Source organism: Myodes glareolus, chromosome X (assembly GCF_982192425.1).
Source record: "Myodes glareolus chromosome X, mMyoGla1.1, whole genome shotgun sequence".
Lineage (NCBI taxonomy): Eukaryota > Metazoa > Chordata > Mammalia > Rodentia > Cricetidae > Myodes > Myodes glareolus.
In genome coordinates this window covers 137,273,133-137,299,300 of record NC_142053.1, presented here as the reverse complement: position 1 = coordinate 137,299,300, position 26,168 = coordinate 137,273,133, and the positions used below count along the sequence as shown (strand labels likewise).

Here is a 26,168-nt window from a genome sequence, read left to right as displayed (position 1 = left end):
TGGGGTACTGTTGTTTTTTCCTGCATCCTTTGACCTGACATCCCCTATCCCAAATCATGTGCCAAAGTTCTCATAAATTCAGACTGTAGAAAAATAATCTTAGCTGCACAGGGGACAGAGGACCACCACTCTTTTTGTTGCCCTTAATATTTTCTTAACCATTAACCTCTTCTAGGCATCTGAGCAGAACTGTCACACTTGAGGGATTTTCCTACCTATCCATGTTTATCTGCCTGACTTAGAAGGAAGGCCCTTGTATAGCCACTGAAGTTTCTTTCTAAACCTTTGTGTTTCTGCTTCTCTGTGAGTCTCTAGTCAGAATACTGCTATTAGGGTCCTGCCCCTGCAGACTCATGAGTTTTCCTTAATTTCTCTCTTAGGAGAAAGTGACCACTGCTTTTACCCTGGCCTGTCTGCAATATACTGACCTAACTAAACCTAGCATTCCTTTGTGTCGCCATCTCTTCAGGATTCCTCAACTTTATCAATGAATGTTTCCATCTTGTTTAGTCTAATGTCCAGAAGCCTTTGCTTATCAGTACAGGAGATGAAGCTGTCAGACAACTGTCTGCTTTGGCTAGAATGAGGTTGCCTCATAGATTATTGTATTGCCCATGTAAAGAATTGCTGTAAAATACCGTTGGCCTCCATCTAGGTAGGGCAGATGCTGTGAAAACATGGAAATGGTGTATTTTTTCATACCAACAACTACTATCAAACTACTATCAACTACTATTAACTACTATCAAACTACTTTTCTCAAGGACTTCTTTCAGAGACCAACCATAAATACAGCACACTCTGTTCTTCCTATGTTGTGCAGTAAAGGTGCTGGGGTTTGTTACCTGTTCTAAGACTTTGAAAATTCTTCATACATTGATGACAAGCTCTAAATTTTTTTCATCAAAGTTGGAAATTACTTGTATCTTCAAGTAGAATAAAGGATAAAGACTCTGTCCACAGCACCAAGAATGACAATAATAGCATCAAAATTATTATTTCTGTCACCAGGAAAACCCACACATCTAGTTAAAGCAGAAGTCTGCTTAAACTGTGTGATCCACATAATACAGTGGTATAAATTTTATTCGTACACAATATTTAAATAATGTTATACCACATTTGAAAATCAGGTTAAATAATATAAAGCTTTGTATTTTAGACATCCCGTGGCAAATTAGTGAATGCAGCACTATTAAGTCACTTCCTTTTTTAGGGTCTGTGGGCTGCTAATATCCCTTTTGGATGAACGTTTCATTCCCTATTATCCCCCTCAATACCCAAATACCCCTGTTCCTTTTTGCCTGGTTTGCTTCATTCAACCACATTATGTCTGGCCACTAAAAACATTCAATATCTTTTCTGGACCAGTGGCACTAGTTGGAATTCATTCTTAACTGGAGTTAGGTTTGGTGGGGTTGTTTGTTGTTTTTGTTTGTTTGTTTGTTTTTCAGTATTTGAAGCTACTTGTAGCCTTTCAGAGACAATGTTAACAACTTACCTTTTTTTTTTTCAAATAGTTGCTTAAATACTTAAGTACCTGAAATGTTAAGTAGCTTAGCAGGAAAGCAAAGAAATATAAACAAAGTATAGTATGCCAGGAAATATTTCTGAATTCTTGGGAATGAATTGGATTATGGTATGTGTAGTATTTACATCAAATATGTTTCTGCAAACTCATGAGACCTTTTAGGCACATGCGAACAGTATAGTCATCCTGCTAGAACTGTACTCTAGATGCACTGAGCTTCCTAAGCCCAAAACTTCAAGAAGGCACATTTAGGGTGTTGGAGAGATGTCTCAGTGGTTAAGAGCACTGACTGCTCTTCCAGAGGACTCTGGTTCAATTCCTGGCACCTACATGGCACACCTGTCTGTAACTCCAAGATCTGACACTCACACAGACATACTTGCAGGCAGAATACCAATATGCATTAAAAATAAAGTTACTCTTAGTTCAAGTTAATGATTTAAACTTTTCTGCAAATTAGAAAGTCTGCATTTATTTATTTTTTTATTGTGAGACATCAAAACAGTGGTATTTAATGTCCTAAAATACTGCTTATGTGGATACTTATGAACTTAGAGGATTTCTGGAGTAGCATTCATTCATAGTTGTGTTTAAATTATGCTTAATACTATAAACTAGTAATTAGCTTTTTAAAACTATCCTAAAGAAAAGTGGCCTATAACCTCACTGATACTGGTATTTTTTTCATAATAAATCTAGGACTGAATATGTAGCTTGGTGATAGGGCACTTTATTAGCATGTGCAAGGCAAGTCTCTGAGTTTAGTCCCCAGAATCATAAAATACAATAATAAGCTAATAAGCACACATAGCTAGAAATTGAAGATGGTACAGAAATGCACAAAGTGAAAAGTGAACGGCCCCTACATTTATTCTCCCTAAAAGGGGTTTCTTATCATTTCCACATAAAACTTCTGTATACATGCTAGCATATAAAAATCCACTGGTTTTTATATAAGGGTATGATTGAATTTGTATTAAAATGAGTTTGTTTCTTAATGTGGTTTATTTACCTTGTGTTTAAAATATTGCATGATAAAGTTTATTTTGTGCCTATTATACTTTTATTTTACTAATATATGAAAAGTCTTATTTCAATGACCCCTGTACATTTTTCATGCTGTCTCACTCCCAATGGCCTCTGTGCATGTAAGTAACCTGTTGAATGACTATGCCTCTGTGTTTTTGATGATTTCATTTTCTTAAGTCCTTTTTCTTTAATCAGCAAGCAATTTAAACCCTTTAAAAGTTCAGTCTTTAAGTGTTCTTCTAATATTCCTTGTATATCTTGTTTTCAAATATCCTGTTTTGCTTTGTTTTGCAACCCTATGACTATGTGGCAATTTTATTTAGACCAGAGTAACCTCTTCATACTACCATTCATGGCTAAGATTCTAATATTTAACCTATTTGTTCATTTGTTTGTGGTATGTTGATTGTTAATCCCTAACTTGTGTACTTTTAGAAAATGACAAAGGCATAAATAAAACAAGGCTCAACTTAGGTCTCTCTAAAGAGAGAGGGATGTGTCTACCTTTCAGAAAACTTTGTGTCTTCATCACCTTGTTCTTTCATGAAACACTTGATGATTTGAAAAGCTTAAAACACATCAATTTGCCGATGCACTTCTTCCCATGAGCACACTTTTCCTTGATGAAAATAATATTCGAGGCAGTAGACACAGAAAGCAGTGCCCTAAGCACTCCTGCTTTTATTTCTGCAATTCTCGTTATTCCATTACCACTGATGCACAGCAAACTAGCTCTACCACAGGGAGTCTCATGTTCATTTTAATTTTGTAACCATGCCATTCTGTAAATATTTCTCCAATATAAACTATTGCTAGAGTATATGGTCTAAAGAGTTTTTATTCAACTTTTATAGAATCAAGTTATCAAAAGAAAACAAATACACAAAGACCCTTAATGCAGTGACTTTTATTTTAATATATTGTATTCCTTTCTCTCTATATATTGAGAATTATGTTTTTTATTCATTTATTTGCTTGTGATCTATTGAGTTCTGTGATATCTTATTTTGCATCATAAGGTTCTTTGCTACTGTGCAGATTACAGATGTTAAGGGCTGAGCTGATTCTCAAGATCATTTGGCCATATTGTTTCAGAGAGCAGAAGCTCTCTGCATGATTCAGTCATGGGATCCAATTCACTGAATAATTCACCCCTCTGAAATACTGGGAGAACTCAATCTTTTAAGAGGAAACTTCACTGTGTACTTGATAACAGTTGGGTATGACCATGGGTGGGTAGTTTACAGAAAACACAGATGTCTGATTTTAGCCTTTTATGAGAATTTTCAAATGTGTCTGAGAATCAGATCCTTTCAATAGCCATGGCCATTCACTATGATAACTTCCGTGTATTGCTTGACATTGGTCTTGTCATAGTGTTGTTGAGAAGCACGTTTCTGAAATATTTTTAAAGCATTTCTCTATAATAATTCAAAAACTGACCTTTCTCAAAGGTTTCTAAGCTCAGCTTCACCATGATTATTTCCATCCTGTGCATCCTGATTTATTACAGAGCTTCCCATATAATTAATGGCTGACATAGTTTCCGGGCCAGGAATGCATGTTTCCCTGCTTAAAACCCATGCCTTCCCAAGACCTGAGTTACAGAAAATTTGTGAAATGTTCCACTAAAAATTTATTAAAATTCTTTCATGCCGGGCGGTGCTGGCGCACGCCTTTAATCCCAGCACTAGGACGCAGAGGCAGGAGGATCTCTGTGAGTTCAAGACCAGAACCTGGCTTTGACAGATTCTAACATGCCACCTTCATCAATTATTAAGAAGTAATAAAGGCAATAGCATTAAATAAAAACTGGGTGACCATGCATTTCTCACCCATCTCTGGATGTGCTACAGCTGGCCCTCACTCGCTTAATTTCACTTGCACCCATGCTCTCTACTTGTGTTGGTTGCTGCCCAAAGACTTTTTCTTTTGAATATTGCTAATTGCTTAGAATTGTGAAAATATGAACAGCATGTGGTTCTGAGTGAATTCAAATGATTTGTTGGAATACTGCATGAAAAATATGACGTATCCTTTAGAATTGGACTTTCATGCATGTATGCATCATCTCTTTGGTTGTTCCTGGTTCTCAAGTACATTTTCATGGGCTTAAAAATGAAACTTTCTCCTATAATGGCATTGTGGATTAAATCACATGTAAGCTACATATCATAAGCAGAATTCATGCTGTTACTATAACTTAGTTTTTCCAATAAAATTATAATTCACCTGCATGCGATATCCATCCCGTAAACTTACCTTTCTTCTAAATCTTTGCATTTTAGTGTTTGATCAATTAGATCTTGTCACATATGAAGAAGTAGTCAAACTGCCTGCATTCAAAAGGAAAACACTAGTCTTATTAGGTAAGTTTAGCTGTATCGGTGGCTTGATTATTCTCACCTCCAAATAATTCTACAAACATTTACTAGTTGTTAATTTTACCATTCTTTTCAAAAATTACATAGGTGCACATGGTGTTGGGAGAAGACACATAAAAAACACACTGATCACAAAGCACCCGGACCGGTTTGCTTACCCTATTCCACGTAAGCAATGGATCAATCTGAATTCTTTTTATCCTATCATGTTCTTGTCATTGTAATATGCATATTTTTCTAATTATGTAAATAATAATTGTGTACTATAGGAAATTTGTAAAATCCAAAACAAGAGCAATGAAGAATATGCGATAATTTCAAAATCATTTTCCAAATAATAAGTACCATAAATGTTTGTTGTAAACCCCTTCTAGACTTCTCTTAATGTAAACATATGCACAGTGGGGGGTTACAGCATTAGTCTTATCCATGTTGTTTATAACCTAGTTTTTCCAACAGTATGTCATAAATATTATCTAGATGAATGATTCTTTTAAAAAAATAAGCTTTAATAATTTTCTCTGATACAATCATGTTTCCACCAATCATTACCTACATTATTGACTTCTTATCACTTTTAAAACCTAGGCAATGAACTCTTTTTTTTAATATAAGGAATTCAAATTTGTGATATTTCTCAATCACCCTTATTTGTCTGCTTCATGTTTTCAGCCTCTTGCCCTCTTTCATTCCCTCAACTATGAAATGAACCAATCTTGACGGTTGTACAAAGAGTTCAAGAGTAGGTATAGGAAGCAGATGGTGGCTAAGTCCTTTCTCTCTGACCTATCATTTTATTGTTAACGTCATTATAAGAAAGGTTAACATTTCAATTCCAAAACCTAACCAGAAGTTAGGTCTTTGTTCAGGGTAGGCAGAACTAACGGAGAATGAAGGACTCTAGAGCTACAGAGTGGCACATACCTATAATCCAACACAAAAGAGTCAGAGACAGCAGAAGCTCTGCATGTTTGAGGCCTGCCAAGGCTACATTTCAAGACCATGCCTCCAAAAACCTCAAAACCCGAAAAGAGCATCAGAAGAAAATGTCAAGACTGGTTCCTTGCTGCTGAGTGCTCAGAGGCCTTCCTGAAGCAAGGTCAATGTACACCTCAGAGCCAGGGGCCTTCAGAAGTTCACAAATTAGCACAAGAAAGCTTACCAGGGATTGCAATTGGTGTTTCTGCAATTTTCTAGGCAAACATTTTGAAATGTTCTTTGAGTCTGTATCATGAGTACATTACATTTGGGTAATGTTTAGTTTCATCTTGATCACACAGCAGTTGAACTTCTCGGTTATTAAATGTCTAATTAAGCAGCTTAGTTTTTGTTTGCTTGGTTTGGTTTGGTGGGGTTTTTTGTTTGTTTTGTTTTTGAGGCAAGGACTCTCTGTGTAGCTTTGGCTGTCCTTGAACTCACAGAGATCCGCCTGCCTCTGCCTCCCAAGTGCTGGGATTAAAGGCGTGTGCCACCATTGCCCACTTACTTTTAAAGCTTACATTTGACATCAATCATGTTTGATCTCTTAAATATTTGACCTCAGATGTACATGTACTATATTACCTGATGTAATGTTACCTGAGATAAGTGAAGATTTAGGCATGCCAACTTCAGCTTTCAATGTAACTAGAGAAAGCATCCTTCTCTAAGTTGACTTTTTGGCCTGTATTTTCAGTAAAGAGTAACATAAGTGTGTCTTTACTCAAGGAAGGAAGGAAGCAATTCAGAAGGGAGGAAGTTGAACAATGAGAGAACAAGAGCAGGGAGGGAAGAAAGAGTGTGTGTGTGTGTGTGTGTGTGTGTGTGTGTGTGTGTGTGTGTCCAATTGTGTTAGTTTTTACTGCTATGACAAATACCTGAAAAAAAATGTAAAAGGAACAAAGTGATTTGGAGCTTATAGTTGAGAGATGTCAGTTCATGGGTGGCTGGCTTACTCCATAACTGTGTGTCTGTAGTGAGATGGAATACCATGATGGCAAGAGCTTATAGCAGAGCAGATACTTAACCTCATGGCAGTCAGGAAACAAACCTGCATTGACTACAGATTTGAATTCAGCCACAGTGACATACCAAGAACCAAGCTAGCCAGGGCTACATAGTGAAACCTTGTCTCAAAACATTAAAAACAAGAAACCTCTCTGAAGCACTGTTTGGCCTGTAAACCAATTCACCACTTCCTTGCCTCACCTTTTAGTTTAGTCCTTCTATGATAATCCAAGCCACACCTCTTTAAGCTCATTGTGTTTTCAGTATGGTGTGCCTTTTGCTGTCCTCCAACAAACATTCTCATTTGGGAAGTGGTATAGAAACATCTAGGAGACGTTTCAGTATCAGAACTGTCCGGTAGAGTAGTCCTTTGTGGCTCTCCAGCCATTGAAATGTGACTAGTGAGATAAGAAACTGAAGTGTTTCATTCATTTAAATGGAAATAGCCACACGTAGTTATTCATCCTTTCATTCTTTCTTCATTCTGCACGGGGCCCAAGCTAAGGGATAGTGAGTTATATTAATCTTGGGTCAGTTAGTTATTTTTCTGTCATTGTGATAAAATACTATTACCAGAGTAACTTACAGAAAAAAAAGTTTGTTTTGACTTACAGTTCTAGGGGGTAAGAATTAATCATAGCAAGGTAGACATAGCAGCAGGACCAAGAAGCTGAGAGATCACATTTCCAGCCTCAGACACAAACCAGAGAGAGCAAACTGGAAATGGGGAAAGGCTATAAGTCTCAAACTCGTTCCAAGTGACCTTTCCTTTAGAAAGGCTCAAACTCCCCAAACAGTGCTGCCAACAGGGGACAAGTATTCAAATACCTGACTCTATCTGGGCCATTTTTCATTCAAAAACAAACATCTCAGTCACTTTATGTCTTTCCTCCCAGGACAGTATAAAATATCTCTCACAACACTGAAATATTCACCAAACAACAAACAAATCAAAAAAATCTGCTATGCTGCTGCACACAAATAAATATCATTTTTAAATTGCTTCTGCAATGTTACTGGAGATGGAAACAGAGGATATGAGACACTCTAAAGAATCAACAGGGTTTTTTTTTTTTTCGTTTTGAGACAAGGTCTCTTGTATCCCAGGCTGGCCTTGGACTTGTAATCCTCCTGTTGCCACCTCCCAAGTGATGGGGTTGCAGCTGTGTGCTATCATACCTGGTTTCATCAGCTTTCAAGAAGCAACTGAGGAGCTAAGTTCACAGCTCAGTGGTAGAGTGCTTGCCTAATATACACAGAGGCCTATATCTCAACATGGAGTGTGCACATGCATGCACACACACACAGTGATTGAGTTGAGTAAGTTCATTGGGAGTATAACTCATCAATCCAGGCATTTAAACCTCTCATGAATGGAACTTTGCAGATACAACCAGACCTCCAAAGAAAGATGAAGAAAATGGCAAGAATTATTACTTTGTATCTCATGACCAAATGATGCAAGACATCTCAAATAATGAGTACTTGGAGTATGGCAGCCACGAGGATGCAATGTACGGGACAAAACTGGAGACCATTCGGAAAATCCACGAGCAGGGACTGATCGCAATACTGGACGTGGAACCTCAGGTAATGTCAAGCCATCCTGAACCCACTCCATCTTGCCTGCATGCTGATAAGCTCAGATTCTGAAATCCAAAATGCCATCAGAAAGTTTTGGGTCATGGAAATAATTTTCTAAGTCACAGGAAAATTTCAGTTCTCAAGACTGCCTGGGTCAACAGTCTAGGATGTAGACTGACCAGTCACTGAACTCAGCGCACACAGCATCCTTTTATTGTTCTCCTCTGCAGCTTACACTCAGAAGCTCGGTGAAGTGCCCCTTTTTGTCTGTGCCTGCCAGAAATGCTCCACTTACCCCCTCAGGATGAGGCTCTGACAGTCTTTATCACAGCAGCCCTCCTCTGATCTTCTGGTACAGCCCATGCTGGCCCAATAGAGCATCTGCCAATATCTTAGGTCGATCATGTGTGAGAAATTGATCCTGGGGTCTGGATGTGAAACAGCTGTAGCTTCATGAAAGTGATTATGAGTGCTTTTACCCAGGGTTAGGTGAAGCAGGGATTAAGAGCCTAGGTGGCTCTCAGCCTCTGCTATTTCCTTTCCTGAGGAGAAAAATGGAAAACTCGGGGAGGACTCAAAAAGAGATAGGTACAAAGATGATTAGTTTAATAATTTGTAAACAAGTCTTATGTAGAAAACAATAGCAATGATGGAACTTGAAAAAGAGAAAGCTGAAGACTTCATATAGGGATTGACATCATTGTCGCTCAGCAGTAAGGTGGGCACATGCTTAGCATATACAAACAAAACAGAAATGCTGACAAGCTAATTTTTCAAGTCTGAGTATAAGCCAGGTAGAAGTGGGACACAAGGCAAAGGACTTGGGAGTGATAGACATCAGAGGAAGTTCCAAGACAGGCTGCTGGGGACTCTTAGGACTCAGATGTGCCATTTCTATGGTGGATCTATACCCCCGCGCCTTTCATCACTTAGACTAGAATGGGTAGACCACCTGCTGAGTTATGGAGATACCCCTAGTTGAGCAGTTTCTGCTTAAGCGGGAGGAGGTGTACATAGATATCCCAGGCAGGGAAAATCCCCATTGAGGGGGTCACTGTGTGAGACTTGGTCTCATAGCCATCTCTAAATCATTAGATTTACAGTCTGTGTGACCTGGGCCCTGATGGCTCAGTTTCTGGGCTCCAGGAGTCTAACCTATGGCCAATAGTTTTATTCATTTCCATTATAGCACTATAAGTGGGGTTCTTGAACTCAGAACTCTCATTATAAGTGGAGTTCTTGAACTCAGAACTTTGGAAACTACAATAGGATCTGGTTAGGGGCTAGGGAGAAGTACAATAAACACTCTAGTTTACTTAATGGTTAACTTGGACCTATATAGAACTAAATATGATGATGTGTAACGCAGATTGATCTTTGTTTAACTACTAATCCCTCCTTACTAGGGATTGGAAAAATCTTCTGGCCAGGGGTGGCTAGAGGCAAAGTCTCAATCCTGGTCCTGGTCTTCGACATCCTCTCCTTGGGTTCCACACTGGTCTTCACCTGAACGTCGTTTTCTGCTGGTAGTAATGTCTCTAGCAGTATGCTGGCTGCAGGGCTCCTCAGATCCCTCTGCATTACCTCAGGCCACTTCCAAGGGCTTTCTGCCTTCCCCGCTGCTGCTGCTGCTGCCACCGCCGCCACCGCCACCACCACCACCAACCACCACCACCGCTGCTGCCGCTGCTGCTCCACTCATAACACCCAGCTCTCCCTGTCCCTTGCCCTTGCACAGCCATGCACTGCTCTGCACTGCTGAGCGGGAGACCCATCTCTCAGACTCATCAGGACGTCCACAGCAGATCCTTTCTCCATTGCACTTGGCCCGGCACCTCCTCCTGCCGGACACACTGGCCCCTGCTGCCCTGACTGCTGGATGAGCTCACCTGCACTCCTCTCCTGCTTCCTGTTTCCCCTCCTCTCACAACTGTGATCTCTCAGTTCCACTGGCCCCTGAGGGCAGGACCTAAGTATCCTGGCCTCTGCCCTAGGATGGGCCAGGGCCATCTGGCCCCTGTATGAACTGGTTGACCACTCTGGTCCCAGACTCTCCTGTGCGGTCTAGACTCCTAGCTGAATGCTATATATGACAGTATAATCTAGGATATCTATGGAGTCTGTACTAGCAGGGTTCCCCTGGGCCTCCCTGCACTCAGCCCACTCTCTCCAGGGCTGGGGAGCACCCTCGCCCTACTTTCAGGATGGCTGTGGCTATGAATGAATTACTTTCAGGCAGGGCCTTAATCTTAAAACATTTTCCTCAGTGCCCCTTTCCCACCCCAGCCATTTAGATTAAGGCTTCCACTGTATCTGAGAAACTCTGATTCAACAAAGCACTAATATGTCATGCTATGTACATGCATAAGCTAAGAATGCAGTTAGAGACAAGCTGCTGAGGATGAAACTCCTCTCTGCATGTACCTCAGAAGCTCTCCAAAACAGGGAAAGTGCCTTGTGGCTCAACATCCATTACAGCTGAAGCCCCTTCTCCCATAGGTGGCCCATTGTATGATCTCCTAACACTGGTGCTCAACTCGTTTAGGACATGTCTAATGCTTTGTGCCATCTTAATTTATTTCAGACAATTGAGGCTAAACTTAAGATAAGTTGTGGTGGTCAGTTTTAACCTAGAGGGCCATGGCAATGATACCAAATTAGAAAAAAAAAAAACAAACAAACAATATCCTGGCTGCTTTCAAAATAACAAGAGATTATAGTCCTATATTGCCAGTCCTGGTAAGCTCAATGAATTCTATCAGTATCTACTGCCATAGGTGAAGAAAACAGGCTTAATGTAATTGTGATCAAACAAGCTCTTCCAGCCAGTAGAAAATGAGCTTTGAACTGTGTTGGGTTTTTTTTTTTTTACTTTTTTATGATAAATCCCAACCTTTTGTGCCATTGTAGGCAAGGAAACCTTGAACACCCTCTAGGTCTCCCACCTTATGCATAATACTACAGTTTAAACATTCATTTATTTTCTTTTAACATCTAGAAAAGTACATAGGGTGATTAAACCTGAAAAAATACCGTAAAGCTCATTCTCCTGAAAATAAAACCTGAGGAACTAATCTATACCAATAAAGCAGAAACTGTAGAATAATAACTAGTAGGTAATTGGAACTTAATATAATGGTTTTCAACTTGAACTCTATATCAATCAGAAGCATTACAAAGTTAATATTAGTTGCTGGGAACAGCTGTGCATGCCTGTAATGCCCGCACTCAGGAGGCTAAGGCAGGAGGATCATAAATTCAAGGGCAACCTGGACTAGATAGCCAGATTTTATGTCCAAAACAGTAGCAGATTATCTGTAGCTTTGCCTTTGCCCGAAGAGAGAAAAGTTGCCATCCAGAAATAAATTTCAAACTTAGTAAAAACCTAACCTTTAAAAAAAGAGTCAGGGCCAAGGGCCTAGCTCATTGATAGGGGCACTGCTTAGCATGCAGGAGGATCCTGGGTTCCGTCCTCAGTACCAAAACATAAACAGAAGCAGAGGTCATTCCGTTCTCTGGTTAGCACTGTGCTCTCCCTGAAACCCTTGTGTTTGTGTCCAAGAATAACTGAGCTGCTTGCCCTGTATACTCTGTAACTTTGCAAACTACATTAGTCTGATGAGACCTGCATCTTAGATCCTTGGGTCAAATGAGTTCTTTTTCCTTGGCAATATAACCTGAGATTAATTCTTGGCCATACATAGATGAGCTATAAAGAATGAATTTATCTCCATAAATTACCTCTCATAAATGAATGGCACTTTTTAAATCTAGTACGAATCGAGTGATTATTTAATACAGTATGTTTCCAGTGGTTTTTCTAGAGTGTGTGTTTTCTCTCTCTCTGTCTCTGTGTGTGTGTCTCTCCCTCCCTCCTCTCCTCTCCTTTCTTCTCTCCCTCCATGCCTTCCTCTTCTTTCTTCCCTCCCTCCCTCCCTCTCTTTCTTCCCCTCCTCCCTTCCAGAAAGAGAGATTTGCTTGTGACTATTAACAAATTTGTATCTCCCCTTAAATCAGAGGTTTGGAGTTCATCTTTAACTCCTATGTTAACCACCTGAGGGAGGGGACTCCTTAGGAGTAGTTCCGTTTCCTGTCCCTGAAGTGACTCTGAACTTCAGCCAAGAGCCTGGACCTAAAATGGGTCCTGCTTGAAAACTGTACCTAGAGCAGAGTATGAGGATAGAGATTGTGAGAAACAAATGAGGAGATGTGTGCTGATGTTGCTGAAGCTGAAGCCCATAGAGACAGGAAAATTGCGCTTGGGACTTGAGTCACATTGGTATTTTGGAAAACGCAATAATATAGGATAGAAATAGAAAAACATGAAGAAGGCGTAGGAACTAGTATGCTAACCACAGAAACTGCTGGAGTTCTGATGCTAAGCATTAAATTTGGTTCTAAACTTTCTGTCAGCTTCAGGGGCAGGAACCTAGAGCTGATTTTTAGGCACAAGAAACCTCTGGAAATGTGATAAACATGGCCTTCCTTGGGGCTTTCATGCAGTCAAGAGTTGGGTGGCCCTCCTTATTTACAGCTGTAGACTTAGAGCAGCACACAGTACATGTTTGGCTAGTTCACTGGGAGCTGAACTGCTGCTTTCTGAGGAACGAGTTTGTTTGTACAGTAGCATGATGGCAGGCTAGAATCGAAAGCACTCACAGGATTGGGTGGCTAGCAGGGTGGGCAACTAAGAAGAAGAAGAAAGCTATCTCCAACCTGGGGTATTGTTGTTGTCTTCTGTGAGTTCCATTCAGCATACAGCCTGTGTGCACTTCTATCTGGCACTCAGAGGTACCTTGGGGAGAAAAGCAAGGAGAATGTTTCCACAACTTAGTTGACAGAGAGAGAGAAAAAGTGTGTGTGTGTGTGTGTGTGTGTGTGTGTGTGTGTGTGTGTGTGTGTGTCTGTGTCTGTGTATATGTGTCTGTGTTTATGCAGAGAGAGAAAGTGTGTGTGTGTGTGTGTGTGTGTGCCTGTGTGTGTCTATGTGTCTGTCTGTGTTTATGCAGAGAGAGAAAGTGTGTGTGTGTGTGTGTCTGTGTGTGTGTTTATCCAGTGGAAATGATGAGAAAAACTTATATCCTGCCTGATGTTGTATTCCCTTGCTGCCAGAGCATAGGAAGGAAGAAACGAAGAGCCAAGATAATAGTGACAAAGTGACTATTTCTAAATAAGGATGCTAGTTAGGCTTACTTGAATCATGTGTTGAGTCACAGTAGGTGAACAAAGACATGGGCAGCTGCCTCTATCAGGAATGAACATGGGCAGACTTGGAAAGCATTCTTAGTAGAATAAAGAGATTTGGACAGATAAGACAGTGAGTCAGGTTAACTCACCTACCCAAAGACAGTATGTGACTAGAGCTAGAACCCTAGTGCACACCAGCCTTAGACTCAATATCAGATTGCATCTTAGAATCCCATGTGCTCAGAGATGCCTAGAGAGCAGAGGCTCTCCAGTTAGACCTGCTGCAAAGGCCAGGATCAGTAGTGTACGTATTAGATTGACTGTTTCTGCATTTTTACTGAATCATAAAGGCAGTTTATGGTGTACCATATTGAGTATAAGAGAAACAACTGAACAAGACAGAGCCTTTGCCATCAAGCCACTGCCAGTGACTGTATTTCCAGTGTGATTGCTGGCTTCAGGAATACACAGCAGGGCCTCAGAGCCCAATGGCAAAGTTTCCAAAGAAACTGCCAGGTGTGGTATCAGCAGCACAAGAGGATCCAGCTCAAAGTCCAGCTCAGTTGCTAGAATGCATGTCTACCATGCACAAAACTCTAGATTCAACCCCCACCGCATAAAACTGGGCATGTCTATAATCCCAGCACTTGGGAGATGAAGGCAGGAGAACTACAAGTTTGAAATCATTCTTGTCTGTATGAAATCATGTTCAAAAAAAATCTTTCCAGAAACTAGGTTCTGAAGGATTATTCAGCCAAACAGAAAGAACAGTGAGAAAGGGTGGGAAGGGAGGGTAGGGTATCCAAGTAAAGGAAGCACCAAGCAAAAAGGCCAAGAAGCCAGAAAGAGTTGTGCCTTTTCAAGGCTGAAAGTTGTTCAGTAAGGCCAGTGCACCCAGCAGATGGAGCAGAGCTAGGCAGAACAAGTTAAACATGGGACTCAGCTTTATGCTAAAGGCACATGTGTTTTCCCTGCACTGCAGAGGGGGCTGTTGAAAGGTTAGGCGCAGAAGATGGAGTTTGTGTTTCAGAAAGACCATCTAGCGGTGGATTGTAATATGGATTTAATAACCCCAAAACTAAAGGCAGGAAATCAGTCTCAGGACTAGCACTATAAACCAGGTTAAGGATGGAGCATAAGAAACAGGGGAAAGAAAACAAAAGTAAAGATCACTTACAAAGCAAAATAGATAGGTAACAAAATAGACATGTTTGGTTCTTGCGTAAAGAGCACACATGTAACCCCAGGCCAGTAGCAAGCTGATTGCCAGTTTGAGGCCAGCCTGTGTCTACTAAGACCCTATCTCAGGGTAAAGAGAACTAAAATTAAATAGAGAGCAGAAAGGCATTTACTCCTTATGTCTATGGGTCACTTCCATGTCGGTCATGTGTGGATTAGGTACCTGGGTGTGGTCAACTTTGGACTGGGATGGTATTTATTACTTCTGAGAGTACCATGGCTTCCCAAGGGAGGAACAGAAACAGATTTGCCACAATTTGGAAAAGTACTAGTAGTAACCTCAAAGGGCCTTCCACTTGAATGCCATGTCCTCATATGGGTCAAGTTATTGACCACAACCACATAGTGTCTGTAGTGGAAGAACTTCATGATTGCAGCCCTGGGCAAGGGCCTCCCCTTCTCCCATGAGTCCCATGGTGGGGGGGGGGGCTCTCAGCAGAAGACCTGTGTGAATGTGAATACAGCCCACAGTGACGTCCACCAGGCTTTGCTCTCTTTGCTTAGCAATTTGTAGTTTGGTATGTGACAAAGTGGATTTGCAATCTCTAAAAGCCAGCCTGCAGAGCTAAGTCTCCCTAAAATACATTTGGCATCAACTAAAATCACCAGGTTTAAGTGAACATTAACCGACATAGTCAGTGCTAACTATTACAAAGGAAAATAAATTCGACAAAGTCATGAGATTCATAAGAAACATGTCCTACTTGTCAGCTATTATTTTCTGAGCTGTTAGCTACCCTTTACAAGAAAAGCAATGGACATTACTCATAAAGTTGGTACATTTAATTATAACTTGCCAAAATCTTGAGCCAAGGCCTTGACTTTTTCAGTTGTATCACATTTTGTTGACTCCTTTGCATGTTGTCCTGATTATTTCTTTTTCTAAGAGTCTTCCTTTTCCACACAGGCACTGAAGGTCCTGAGAACTGCTGAGTTTGCTCCTTTTGTTGTCTTCATTGCAGCACCAACTATTACTCCAGGTTTAAATGAGGTAAGAGTGAACTCACCCTTCTCTGGACAAGCACGCTCTATGGTAAGGAATGTGTAGTGTGTCTTGTACTGAAGACACCTGAGCAAAGATCTGCTTTGTCCTTTTGCAGAGCACTCTGATTTCCAGAGTACAAGGGCCTTGTTTGATATGTGGAGTTAGACTGCCTAGCAGGGCGTTTCTTCTGGGATAGAATATTAGACAAATTCCAGCCTCCTCCCTAGCACAGTCTGAAGTGTATCAGTCTCCATTTATAGCAGGAGGTCTGTTGCAGGAGATATGATGTGGACTAGACCAGTCAGTGGGACATCTGCTGGACTAGACCAGTCAGTACATCTGCTTCTGAAGTACAAGCATAAACCCCCTCAATTCCCAAGGCCTAAAGTGTCCAAGCAGACCCTGCTCTCTGGGGCAACTAGTCTGCTGCCTCCTTGGCAGGGAGCCAAGAGGGGCTCTAAGGAATCCGTGATCTCAGTGGGGCCCCAAGATGTCCTCCCTATGAAGACCCCTGGACACTACCAAACCTAGAAATGAGCTGCCCTGGTCAGGGAGCCTTCTTTCTCACTGGCCTAGCATGAACATTGTCCTGGGTTCTATCCCCAGCACCACAAAAGGAATAAATTCTGGGTACTTTCAAGCCAGTTCAAGTCAGCAGTTGCCAGGCTGGCCCAGGTCGTACTGAGCCCTCACAAAGGCTCTCCCTTCCTGGAAGGTAAGGGCAGCAGCACATGTTGACAGTGTAACCACATCTACTTCCTGTGGTCCTGAGCTGGGAAGACGCTCCTGTACAGTTATCCTGAAGAGCATGATTTTGCAGGTTCTAGAACCATCAGCAGACTTTTGACTATGTCCAGTGAATGCTGACCCTTCTTGCAGTACAGTTAGGTCAACGCTTGGAAGTCATGTGTGTCTTTACTATTTAGAGTGACCTTTATTGCTCGTGTTTCCTTCTCCGTTCTTTGTCATCTCATTGGCAAAAGGCATATTCCTTCAGAAACTTCTTTCCCATGTGTGTTTCAAACTCCTCATTGTGATTAACGTTTGTCCTTGGTTACTATGTATTTTTCTTGAATTATCATCCTTGTTTTGTTTTTGTTTTGTTTTTGTTTTTTGCCTGTTCTGCCCTTTTACTAATTTTCCATAGCTGCCAAAATGGTGCAGAAAATTACCTGTAAGTACCAGCTAGGAGGTGATGAAATACAGCCTGTGTCTTTTAATAGATATAGAATGTAGACATTTCATTCCCATAAATCCTTGCTTTTGCTGTTAGAATAAAGGCATTTTGTTTTCACTGAGTTAAGCTTGCTTATATGTGAAGGGACAAACTTATATGTGAAGGTGACAGAGCCTCACTTGAGAGGATGCAGATATAAGGGAGCTTTGTTGCTCAGTAAAGATAACTGTCTAGCCATAAATTTCCTTAAATGTCTGCATCTGCCCAACCTTCTGAACAAACCAGAATTTGCTAGCAGTGTCCTGGGCCCAGGAACATAGCACATAGAACCCTGTGGCACATAAAGTGAATTCTTAGGAACTGTGCCTCCAGGGATTGGTAGGAAGCACTCCTGGCTCTGGTGAACACATGTATGCTGAAAGAGGGGGTTGTTTCTTATGAAACTGAGCCATAGTGAAAATACTGTGCTTTTCAGGTACAAGTAGAATGTGTGTCTTTAGGACCTCAGAAGGTGACTAGTGGCTGAGGTCACTAGTCATTGGAATTGTTAACCCTGATAATCAAAACATGCTGAGACCTACTTTGAAATTCCTGTAGAGGGTGACTAAGCTAGTAGACTTTGATTGATCAAAGTGCCCAGATTAGGAATATTGAATTCCTGGCTGCTCTGGTGTCTATCTGTCCTGCAGAGGGCTGGAATAGAATTTCCTCCCTGCTCATGTCCTTGCAGAGAGCTGTACCCTATGAGAAGAGGAGGAGGGGTGCTTAGCCAGGACTGGGTTCCCAGCTCTCCTTGGTCCCTGAAGGTATCACAGTTTTGACATTCTCCAGAGATCAGATTCTCTTACCCTGAACCCCATTTCCTAGCACAATCACCCAGTGTCTTGACAATAGACTTAATACATAAATCCTAAAGGGACCAATATCAGTCAAAAAAAACCCACTTGTTCTTTCAATAGCATTTATTAAGCACGTACTGTGTGTGTGGCACTCTGCTTAGCTCTGGAACATAGCAGTGGCAGAGCATGCAACATAAGTTTTTATGTCCTAGCTGAGGAGAGGGTTAGTAATCAAATAAACAAAAAACTATAGATATGTACATATATGCATGTAGAGTAAGGCTTGCTTAGGCTACACAGAGACCCTGTCCCTGTCTACTCCTAAGGGGAGATGGGTATGTGTGTATGTGTTTATGTGTAAAATGCCAACCAATAGTTTACAACTCCCTAGTATTTGTCAGATTGAGAAGAAAGCTTGTAGTTAATTTTAATCACAAAGGTCAAATTTAAATTTTACCTTGACCTTTGTGAATTCAACATAAAAAAAATTGACCTGCCAGGCAGTGGTGGTACACCCCTTTAATCCCAGCACTCAGGAAAGAGAAGCAAGTAGGTATCTGTGAGCTCAAGGCCAGCCTAAGAACTTACAGACTCAAGTTCCAGAGACAGGGCTAAACAGAGAATCCCTGTTTGAAAAATAAGGAGGGAGAAAGGGAGGGAGGGGGAGATAGAGAGTGAGTGAAAGAAAGGGGGAGGGAGAGGGAAAAGGAAAAGAGAGGGAGGGAGGGAAAAAGGGAAAGGAAGGAAGGAAGGAAGGAAGGAAGGAAGGAAGGAAGGAAGGAAGGAAGAAAGAAAGAAAGAAAGAAAGAAAGAAAGAAAGAAAGAAAGAAAGAAAGAAAGAAAGAAATATTTGGCCCATTAAACAGAGAAGCAGACCTTCTTTCTGGTGGTTCTTTAGAACAATAAAGGAGCATTAGAGGTGCATATGATGGTGTGTGCCTATAATTCTGGCACTTGGGAAACTAAGACAGGAGAGTCCCAAGTTCCAGGACAGCCTGGGCTACATAGTGAGACTCTAGCTCAAAAAGAAAAGCAATATTCATGGGACAAGCTAGAGACTCCAAATTCCCTCCTGGTGTTAGCTCGACCTGAGGAGAGTCCTGATGGTCTGAGGCCAGCTGTGTACAGGGGTGTTACCTTCAGCAAGCCTTCTTAGAGCTCAAGGTTTTGCAGTTGTTTTCGAGACATGAGTACGTGCAAACATTTGCCTGGCCATTTCTAGTACAGACCAACTTGGGCACATTCCTCAGATGGCAGTTACTATTATATTTAGGAAATAGCTTTATTCCAGCCATGATTTGTAACATCCAAAAAGCTTTGCCTCTGGCATGGACTGCTGTCCAATGAAGGCTATTGTGTGCCATTCCTGGAACACACCAAACCTTTCAAGTAGAAGGGGAAAAATACAACTTAATTTGTTACCCGAAGACAAGGCTTGTTAGCACAAACACATGAGACTCAAATAAGCTTTAAGATCCAAGGAAAGGAGTACAAAAGTTCAACCCAGCCACACTGTACTCCCACCAAATAGGAGTTAGCTCTGGTCACCATGACTTAGAGGAATAGTGAAAGAACTGTAACCACTGGAAACCCATGCTTTGTGTGGCCTCCCCCTCCACGTGGCTCTGGGGATAGGCCCAGGTAGGCCTGGGTGGGGGCCATGTGTTTGCTGGAGTGTTGGTTTTGTCTGGTTTTCACAGTGGCCCCTGTTACATGTCAACCAGTCACAGTTGCCATTGGGAGTTCTACAACCCTGTCATCACAGGACAGGGACCATCATCTCTTCTGTCACATAGCCATTGTTTAGTTTGGACCTGGGGTTCTGACACTGGGGTGAACTGAGATGTAGACAGACAAAGGCTACAACTGACTTCTCTCTAATATTTGCTTTTCCCTTCTCCCATTCCTGCCCCTCTACCATGCCACCTATCCAGGATGAATCTCTCCAGCGCCTGCAGAAGGAGTCCGATGTCTTACAGAGAACATATGCACACTACTTTGATCTCACAATTATCAACAACGAAATTGATGAGACAATCAGACATCTGGAGGAAGCTGTCGAGCTCGTGTGCACAGCCCCACAGTGGGTCCCGGTCTCCTGGGTCTATTAGGCTTTTCCCTGGCTATCTGAGTTTAAAACTGGGAGCCACCTCCTACGTGGAAAAGCCTCTTTGTTATCAGCCTTGTGTCAGCAGGTCGTGGTCCCTAGAGACTACCTAGTTGTAGTGTGACCTACATTTATAATTATTGTCATGTCCGAATAGATAGGAGGAGAAAAACAATTACACACTAATTTAAAGAGACAGTATCTTTTTTAATCAGTTCTCCTAAACTTTAATAAAATGTATCTTTAAATGTATGTATTATTCAATCCTTTGGAATGTTATATTTTTGGAAATCATAGCTTTTTATTTCAAAGGCCCCTAAAAACTGCACAAAATAGATGCTGCTTTCTATAATCTATTTTAATAATAATAAACAATGATTCTGTTACCTTGACTGGGGGTGGAACACTACATTCTTTTTAGAGTCTGATTTTATGGATTGGAATATCTTTTTTCCTTTATTTATTTGAGATAATTAGTCTAGTGATTACAAAACAGTCATAAATTTTTAAAGGCCTTTTTTCTCTCTCTTTTTTTTTAAGTCCTTTATGTAACATCCAGATACTGTGATACTGTCTCTTTGAAGCACCCTGTAAACCTTTTAGAGATTTGAAGTTGGGTCTTGACTCTTAATGCATGTGGACAGTCGCGAGCGTTCATGCTGTCGGTGTGTCTGTGTTGGACAAAACAATCTGTAATTACAGCAAAGTACATTCCGTTCACGGGGCACACCCAGGGGAATAAGAATAAATTGCTATTATGACTAAGTTGTAAACCTATGCACATCCCTTGCATTTCGGGCAACTTTATAAAACAGAAAAAAAAAGAAACTGATTTTTATTAATTAATAATCATGTAGTGAAATGTGTTTGTAATTTTGTCTCAATTTAATTTGTTGTAAGGGGGAGGGGGTATTGCTGGTTTCGCCATTTCAGATCTGTGTTGTCTAAGAGTATTAACGTTTTAATTAAGCAAAGAAATGCGGATTTTTAATCTGTATGTAATTGTTTTAAGCACCCATTTAAAGAGAATATACTGTGCAATGAAGAAACCAGTTTAGGCATTCGCTATAAACTGAATTATTCCAAAAGAATAATCTATAACAGCTCTGTAAATTCCTTTAAAATGATAACTAACAAGACAGTCTGACCAATTTTTTTAAAATATACTTCATTGTATGTGTTCAATAATCAAATGCCTTTGGGTCCTTCATTTCATTACAGATTTGTTCAGGTCTCCAAGCTGGTAATCTCTTCTGTTTTAAAATTCGATAGCTGCTCACTGACCCATGGCAGGCCCAGGAATAAGTATCAGTTGGCAGGGCAACAGAGCAGCCTGCCAGAGTACAGCTTGGCTCACATCTGACTCGAAGGGCCACCTGTGGGCTCTCCTTCCTCTTGCTCTATCCCTTGGCACAGGGGAGTCACCTGTCCTTGTTGCTTTTAAAGCATTCACCATCTCATCCTCTGCCATGCTGTCAGAATCACTAGAGGAGGTTCAGACTGGGATTCTCAGACTCTTTGCCAGAGGCCACTAGAGTGTCTCCCCTTCTTCTTGTGTGCGAGAACAAGGCATTGGCATGACTTTGGTCCTTGGAAACACACCATCACTTTCATTGCTTGTGGGTTAGGTGGCTTTCGTCACTTTGTGCCTTGGCAGGATGTGCAAAACGAGTTCTGGACTGAAGAGCTCCTCTTGGGCACTGAGCAGAGAAGGTACATTCGTGCTCACCCTCCTCTTCACTCTCAGGCTCCCACCCTCCCCAGCTGTTACACTATACCATTTGCTTTCTGTTTGTCAGTGCCCAGATGGGTCACAACTTACCAACAAGACATTGTGAGAATAACTTGTGTTTGGTCCCACAGTGGGGTGACCAAATACCACATCAGTGGTCTCTTGCTAGGTGGAGGGAGAAAAGTCCAGGAGTTGCATAGGGCTGTGGAGTGCTGAAATCGATCTAAGTGGCACCCAGGCCAGACACCATTTGTGCAGTAGTACTGACCGTAAGCCACTCTTGTCAGTGGCTCGGTACCTGCCCTGCCTCTTCCAGTAAAGCACAAAGAAGACTACAACTAAGGCGTGGGAAACAGAACTGACCCTCCCTCTGGTAGAATCCCTCCCGCTCCCACATGCTCTTAAGAACACATCTCAAGATGCTGGTAAGGCCTGTCTGTAGCCATCGACCACATTCCTATAGGTACAATGAACCTTGCAAAGTGAGGCCAGTTTAAAAGTGAGGGACTCCAGACTGAAAGAAGTGCTGTGACTGGCTCTTGGAGGTCTGGGGGACTTCTCTCCTCACTGGCCTTCTAGGGACTTTGAGAGAAGAACACCGTTATGCAAGTGGTGAAAAGCCTGCACCTAGAGCCCAGTGACTTCTCCAACAGGTCATCTGTCTTTTCCACTAGTGCACACTCTAAAGCAGTGTGTTTATGACCTAGAGGAGAAAACCCTTCTGAAGTCAGAGTAATATGCGAACAATCCTAACTGGAGCAATCAGAATATTGCTAGAAGTTCCTGACAGCCTCCATTTCATCAGCAGAACCAGACGCACACACTTAAAAACTAAAAACTAAAGCGAATGATCAGAGATCACTAAATCAGTGGCCAGGTGAAGTGTGGGAAAGTCATATTGCAGGTCCTCTCTGCCACCCCAGCCCTACTCCACACACCAGGAGAGGGATGTTTGGATTTCCTTAGTTCTTTGTTTTAAAAGATGGAGCTGCCTGATTTTCTAATCATAAGGCAGTAGTTATTTTTCAGGCGCATCGTATTTCTGTCTGAACACTAAAAAGTGTCATTCATCTGGAAGTTTCCCAGTGTCGAGAGGACATTGTAGCTTTTTAGATGCAGCCCCATCAGGTGAGATGCTTAGAATATCTGCTCAGGAAGGCAAAGAAACCAGTTGACCTACTTCTTGCTATTTGCATTCAGAAGACAGAGTCTCAGCCGGCCCTATTGGCGGCTCAATAAATAAAGCTGCAGGGTCCCCCACCATGTGAAGAAGGGGATCCCTTCCCAGTATCCAAGTCCTGGAGCAGGTGGGCAGGGCGAGCTGTCCTTTAAAGTTACTGCTGTCTTCTCAAGCTTTACAGCCCAGAGTTCTCTTGTTTTTCAATCAAGTGTCTCTTCTTTAAGGCTACCAGTTTATTCTTTGCAAAAGTCCAGTCAATTAAACCACCTTCCAGGAAACAAGGGCTACCCAGAGTGGAAATTGCCCCGTTAGGATGAGGCAGCCCAAAGCATTCTCTTGTCTCCCACTGATGGGATGTTCCTTTAGCATCCCAGATCAGTTTCTTATGCAGAGCAGAATTAAGCTTCACTTGCCATTAACATTATTGAGAGAACTGCTTGGTTAGTGAATTCTTAATAAAAATGTCTCCTTGGAAAGAAGAGAGAGCACACTGATTAGCATTCCAGCCCCTTGCAGCCCTCATCACTCCTTGTTTCAGGTCAGCAGCCTGGTGAGCAGCTTGTGCAGATGGGTTTTCAGAGCAGAGCACCACACTCTCAGCCTATTCTCTTAATGGGCTGTCTATGCCTAGGCACACTGAAGCCCCTGTGCGCATCTTCTTTGTTCTGCGCCTCTGGTTAATTCCTTCAGGAAGATGCTTTGCTTCTCACTACAGCTTTCAGAAGGGCTGCATGCTCTTCTCATCGCTGCTTTTGTTTGGGGGCACTTGCCCTTTTCTGGCCCCTTTAGACATAGGATCTCTGTCTTTAAGTGGCACCTCTGGCTACAGGACCATACTTGTGAGGCCTAATGTGCTTGGGCACTGCGCATGTCCATTTGCCTTAAACTTGTGCGAAGTCTTGGATCTCCCAGGTTACAGAGTGAAGTTGGGCTACCACATCCATCCAGGAAGTAGGGGGAAAGAGGAAGAGTGTCCCAACCTTCACATCTACACTTCTGGGCCACAGCAGCAGCTAGAGGGAGAGAGCAGCACTATCCCTGGGGCAGGCATCCCCAAGTCTTAGCTGTTAGGGGGATGGGAGAGAACAGCCTGACTTCCTACCGCCTGTCACCAACCCTCCATTAACTCCCTTGAATGAACCTGTGCGAATGGACCAAGCAAAAGAAAATGGAAGGAGATGTTTGCAGCCACACAGGAGACCTCATTTCTAGCCCCCAAGCACAGTTCCAGCTCAGTATATGGGGAGAACTCAGCACTTTGCTACTGCTTGGAGTTCAATCCATTGTCTATAGCATGTGAAAGCGTAGGGTCCGCTGTTGAGCCTTTCTGGACCCAGGAGAGAATCTCAACAGAGGGACTTGTGCTTGAGAGTAGAAGTAGGCATTCCTCCACAGAAAGAGGCCTTGCTTTTATTTTTCATTTGGCAGAGACCAAGAATTGGGGGTAGGGGTTGATTTGCAGTCTTTGATGTCGCCTGGGATGTCCTCTGCAGGCAGGTGGTGCTGAGACCACAGCATCGTGTTTCAGTGCAGTGTAGGTGCATTGCCATTCAGACTCAGTTCTGAGGTGGTTTTGCTTAAAGCTTTGCCAACGTGTTCTTTCTTTCTGTATGTATTATTGCCTTTTTATAAAAGGTTTTGAAGTATTGTCTCAGTGATAAAAAGAGAGAGATGTTAATGGTTGTTGTATATTTCACCGTATCCGATTGTAAGTATTCGCAGGGTACAGCAAAGCCTTAGCTTGCAAGAGGAGCTGAAGGGGTTGGAAAGGTTCGGATTCTTTGTAAATGTCCTGCTTTTCTTTCTCTGTGTGTATCTATTTACATGCCTTAGCACACGCCCTCCCATCCCAATTCCTTTGCCCTGTCGCCTGAACAACCACAATGCTGGTGGCACTGCCATCACAGTACAAGTCGTAACCCTAATCAGTTATCTCGTGTGACAGGGGAAGAAGAGAAACTGCATAGTATTCTTTGTAGAATATACATATCTGTAGGATGCTGTGTAATGGGAAACCATAGACTTGGGCTTTCGTCATTTCAGAGTTGGAGAAATGTATGAATAAAATGTATAAAACATGAAAGGCAGTTGTCTGCTCAGATTCCAGCCAAACCACTTGGAAACAAACACCGTGACCGGTAGAAGAAGAGGGATGGCCAGATTTTAACTCCTCTGCATGACTAGGCTTGCAGACCTCCCCCACAAAGTCGATACCAGAGGGGATGACTTCCTCCCTCTGGGAAGAGCATGTCCCAGGCTCCTGATGGCCATGCTGGAAACCTTCCTCTCCATCCATGGCTATCTCAGACTTCAACTTGCATTTGGACACACATTTCAAGTAACTTCTGATCTTTAGAAAGCGGGAGACAAACACAAGTTATGTCATTTGCTGGAAATAGAAGTCTAAATTGATTTTCGTGATGTAGGTGCCACAGCTCTGCAAATGTGCTTGTCTGACATTTCCATTTAAAGCTGGAGCAGGAAGCACTCCAGGCTTGTTGCTTGACTTGATCCCTGGGATGCCTCTGCTCACCTAGTTGGCACACTCCCTACCCCGGCCTTAGGCTTTGCCCAAGAATGTAGTTGCAGAGCCCCACACTTGCCTGTGTTGCATACACCCAGAAAGGAGGCAAGCCCCGGTGCATTCCACATGCTCACTTGGAGATTCACAATAGCGAACATGAATACAAGTGATTACAAGCCTATGCTTTACTCAAACAAGAAGAGTAAGGCATGATAGGGTGGCAGGACAGGAGGGTGTGCTCAGCTGATCAATGAAGTGCCCACCAGTAGGCATGAAAATCTGGGTTTGATCCCCAGCACCCATGTAAAAAGCCAGGAATGGTGGCACAGCCTTGTAATTCTGGTGCTGGAGAGGCAGATATGAATCCTGAGGGTCAGCTACCTGAAGTTGAATACCTCAGGCCTCAGTAAGAGACCTTATGTCAAAAGACAAAGCAAAGGGATATTGAGGAAGGTGAGGTTGACCTTTGGCCTCCACGCATATGTACACACACACACACACACACACACACACGCATGTAGTGAGTGAGTGTCCAAGCCATCTTGGGGAGTTGCATGTTCCATCTTGCAAAAGAATCACATTAGCTGGACTCTGTTGGCTATTTACACCACTCCTGAGGGAGCAGGGAGGGTCCCAAGACCTCGCCTGAGTATCAGCCCCTCTACTGCCTATTGTATGCAACCC

General features: G+C 42.2%; 1 protein-coding gene across 14 annotated transcripts in view; it reads left to right on the top strand.

The window, feature by feature from the left end:
• The window catches only part of Cask (calcium/calmodulin dependent serine protein kinase), a 350,284-nt gene extending 325,241 nt beyond the window's left edge, over positions 1-25,043 (top strand). For 8 of the 14 annotated variants that reach the window (XM_048461593.3, XM_048461588.3, XM_048461584.3 and 5 more), the window contains 5 exons: positions 4,849-4,929; positions 5,032-5,112; positions 8,318-8,520; positions 15,848-15,931; positions 19,876-25,043. In XM_048461593.3, the coding sequence (XP_048317550.1) occupies positions 4,849-4,929; positions 5,032-5,112; positions 8,318-8,520; positions 15,848-15,931; positions 19,876-20,052 (626 nt within the window). In that variant the 3' untranslated portion in view covers positions 20,053-25,043. The remainder of the gene's footprint in view (positions 1-4,848; positions 4,930-5,031; positions 5,113-8,317; positions 8,521-15,847; positions 15,932-19,875) is intronic. The other 6 variants (XM_048461595.3, XM_085684363.2, XM_048461592.3 and 3 more) reach the window with 1 other exon arrangement.
• Positions 25,044-26,168: the final 1,125 nt, after the last annotated feature.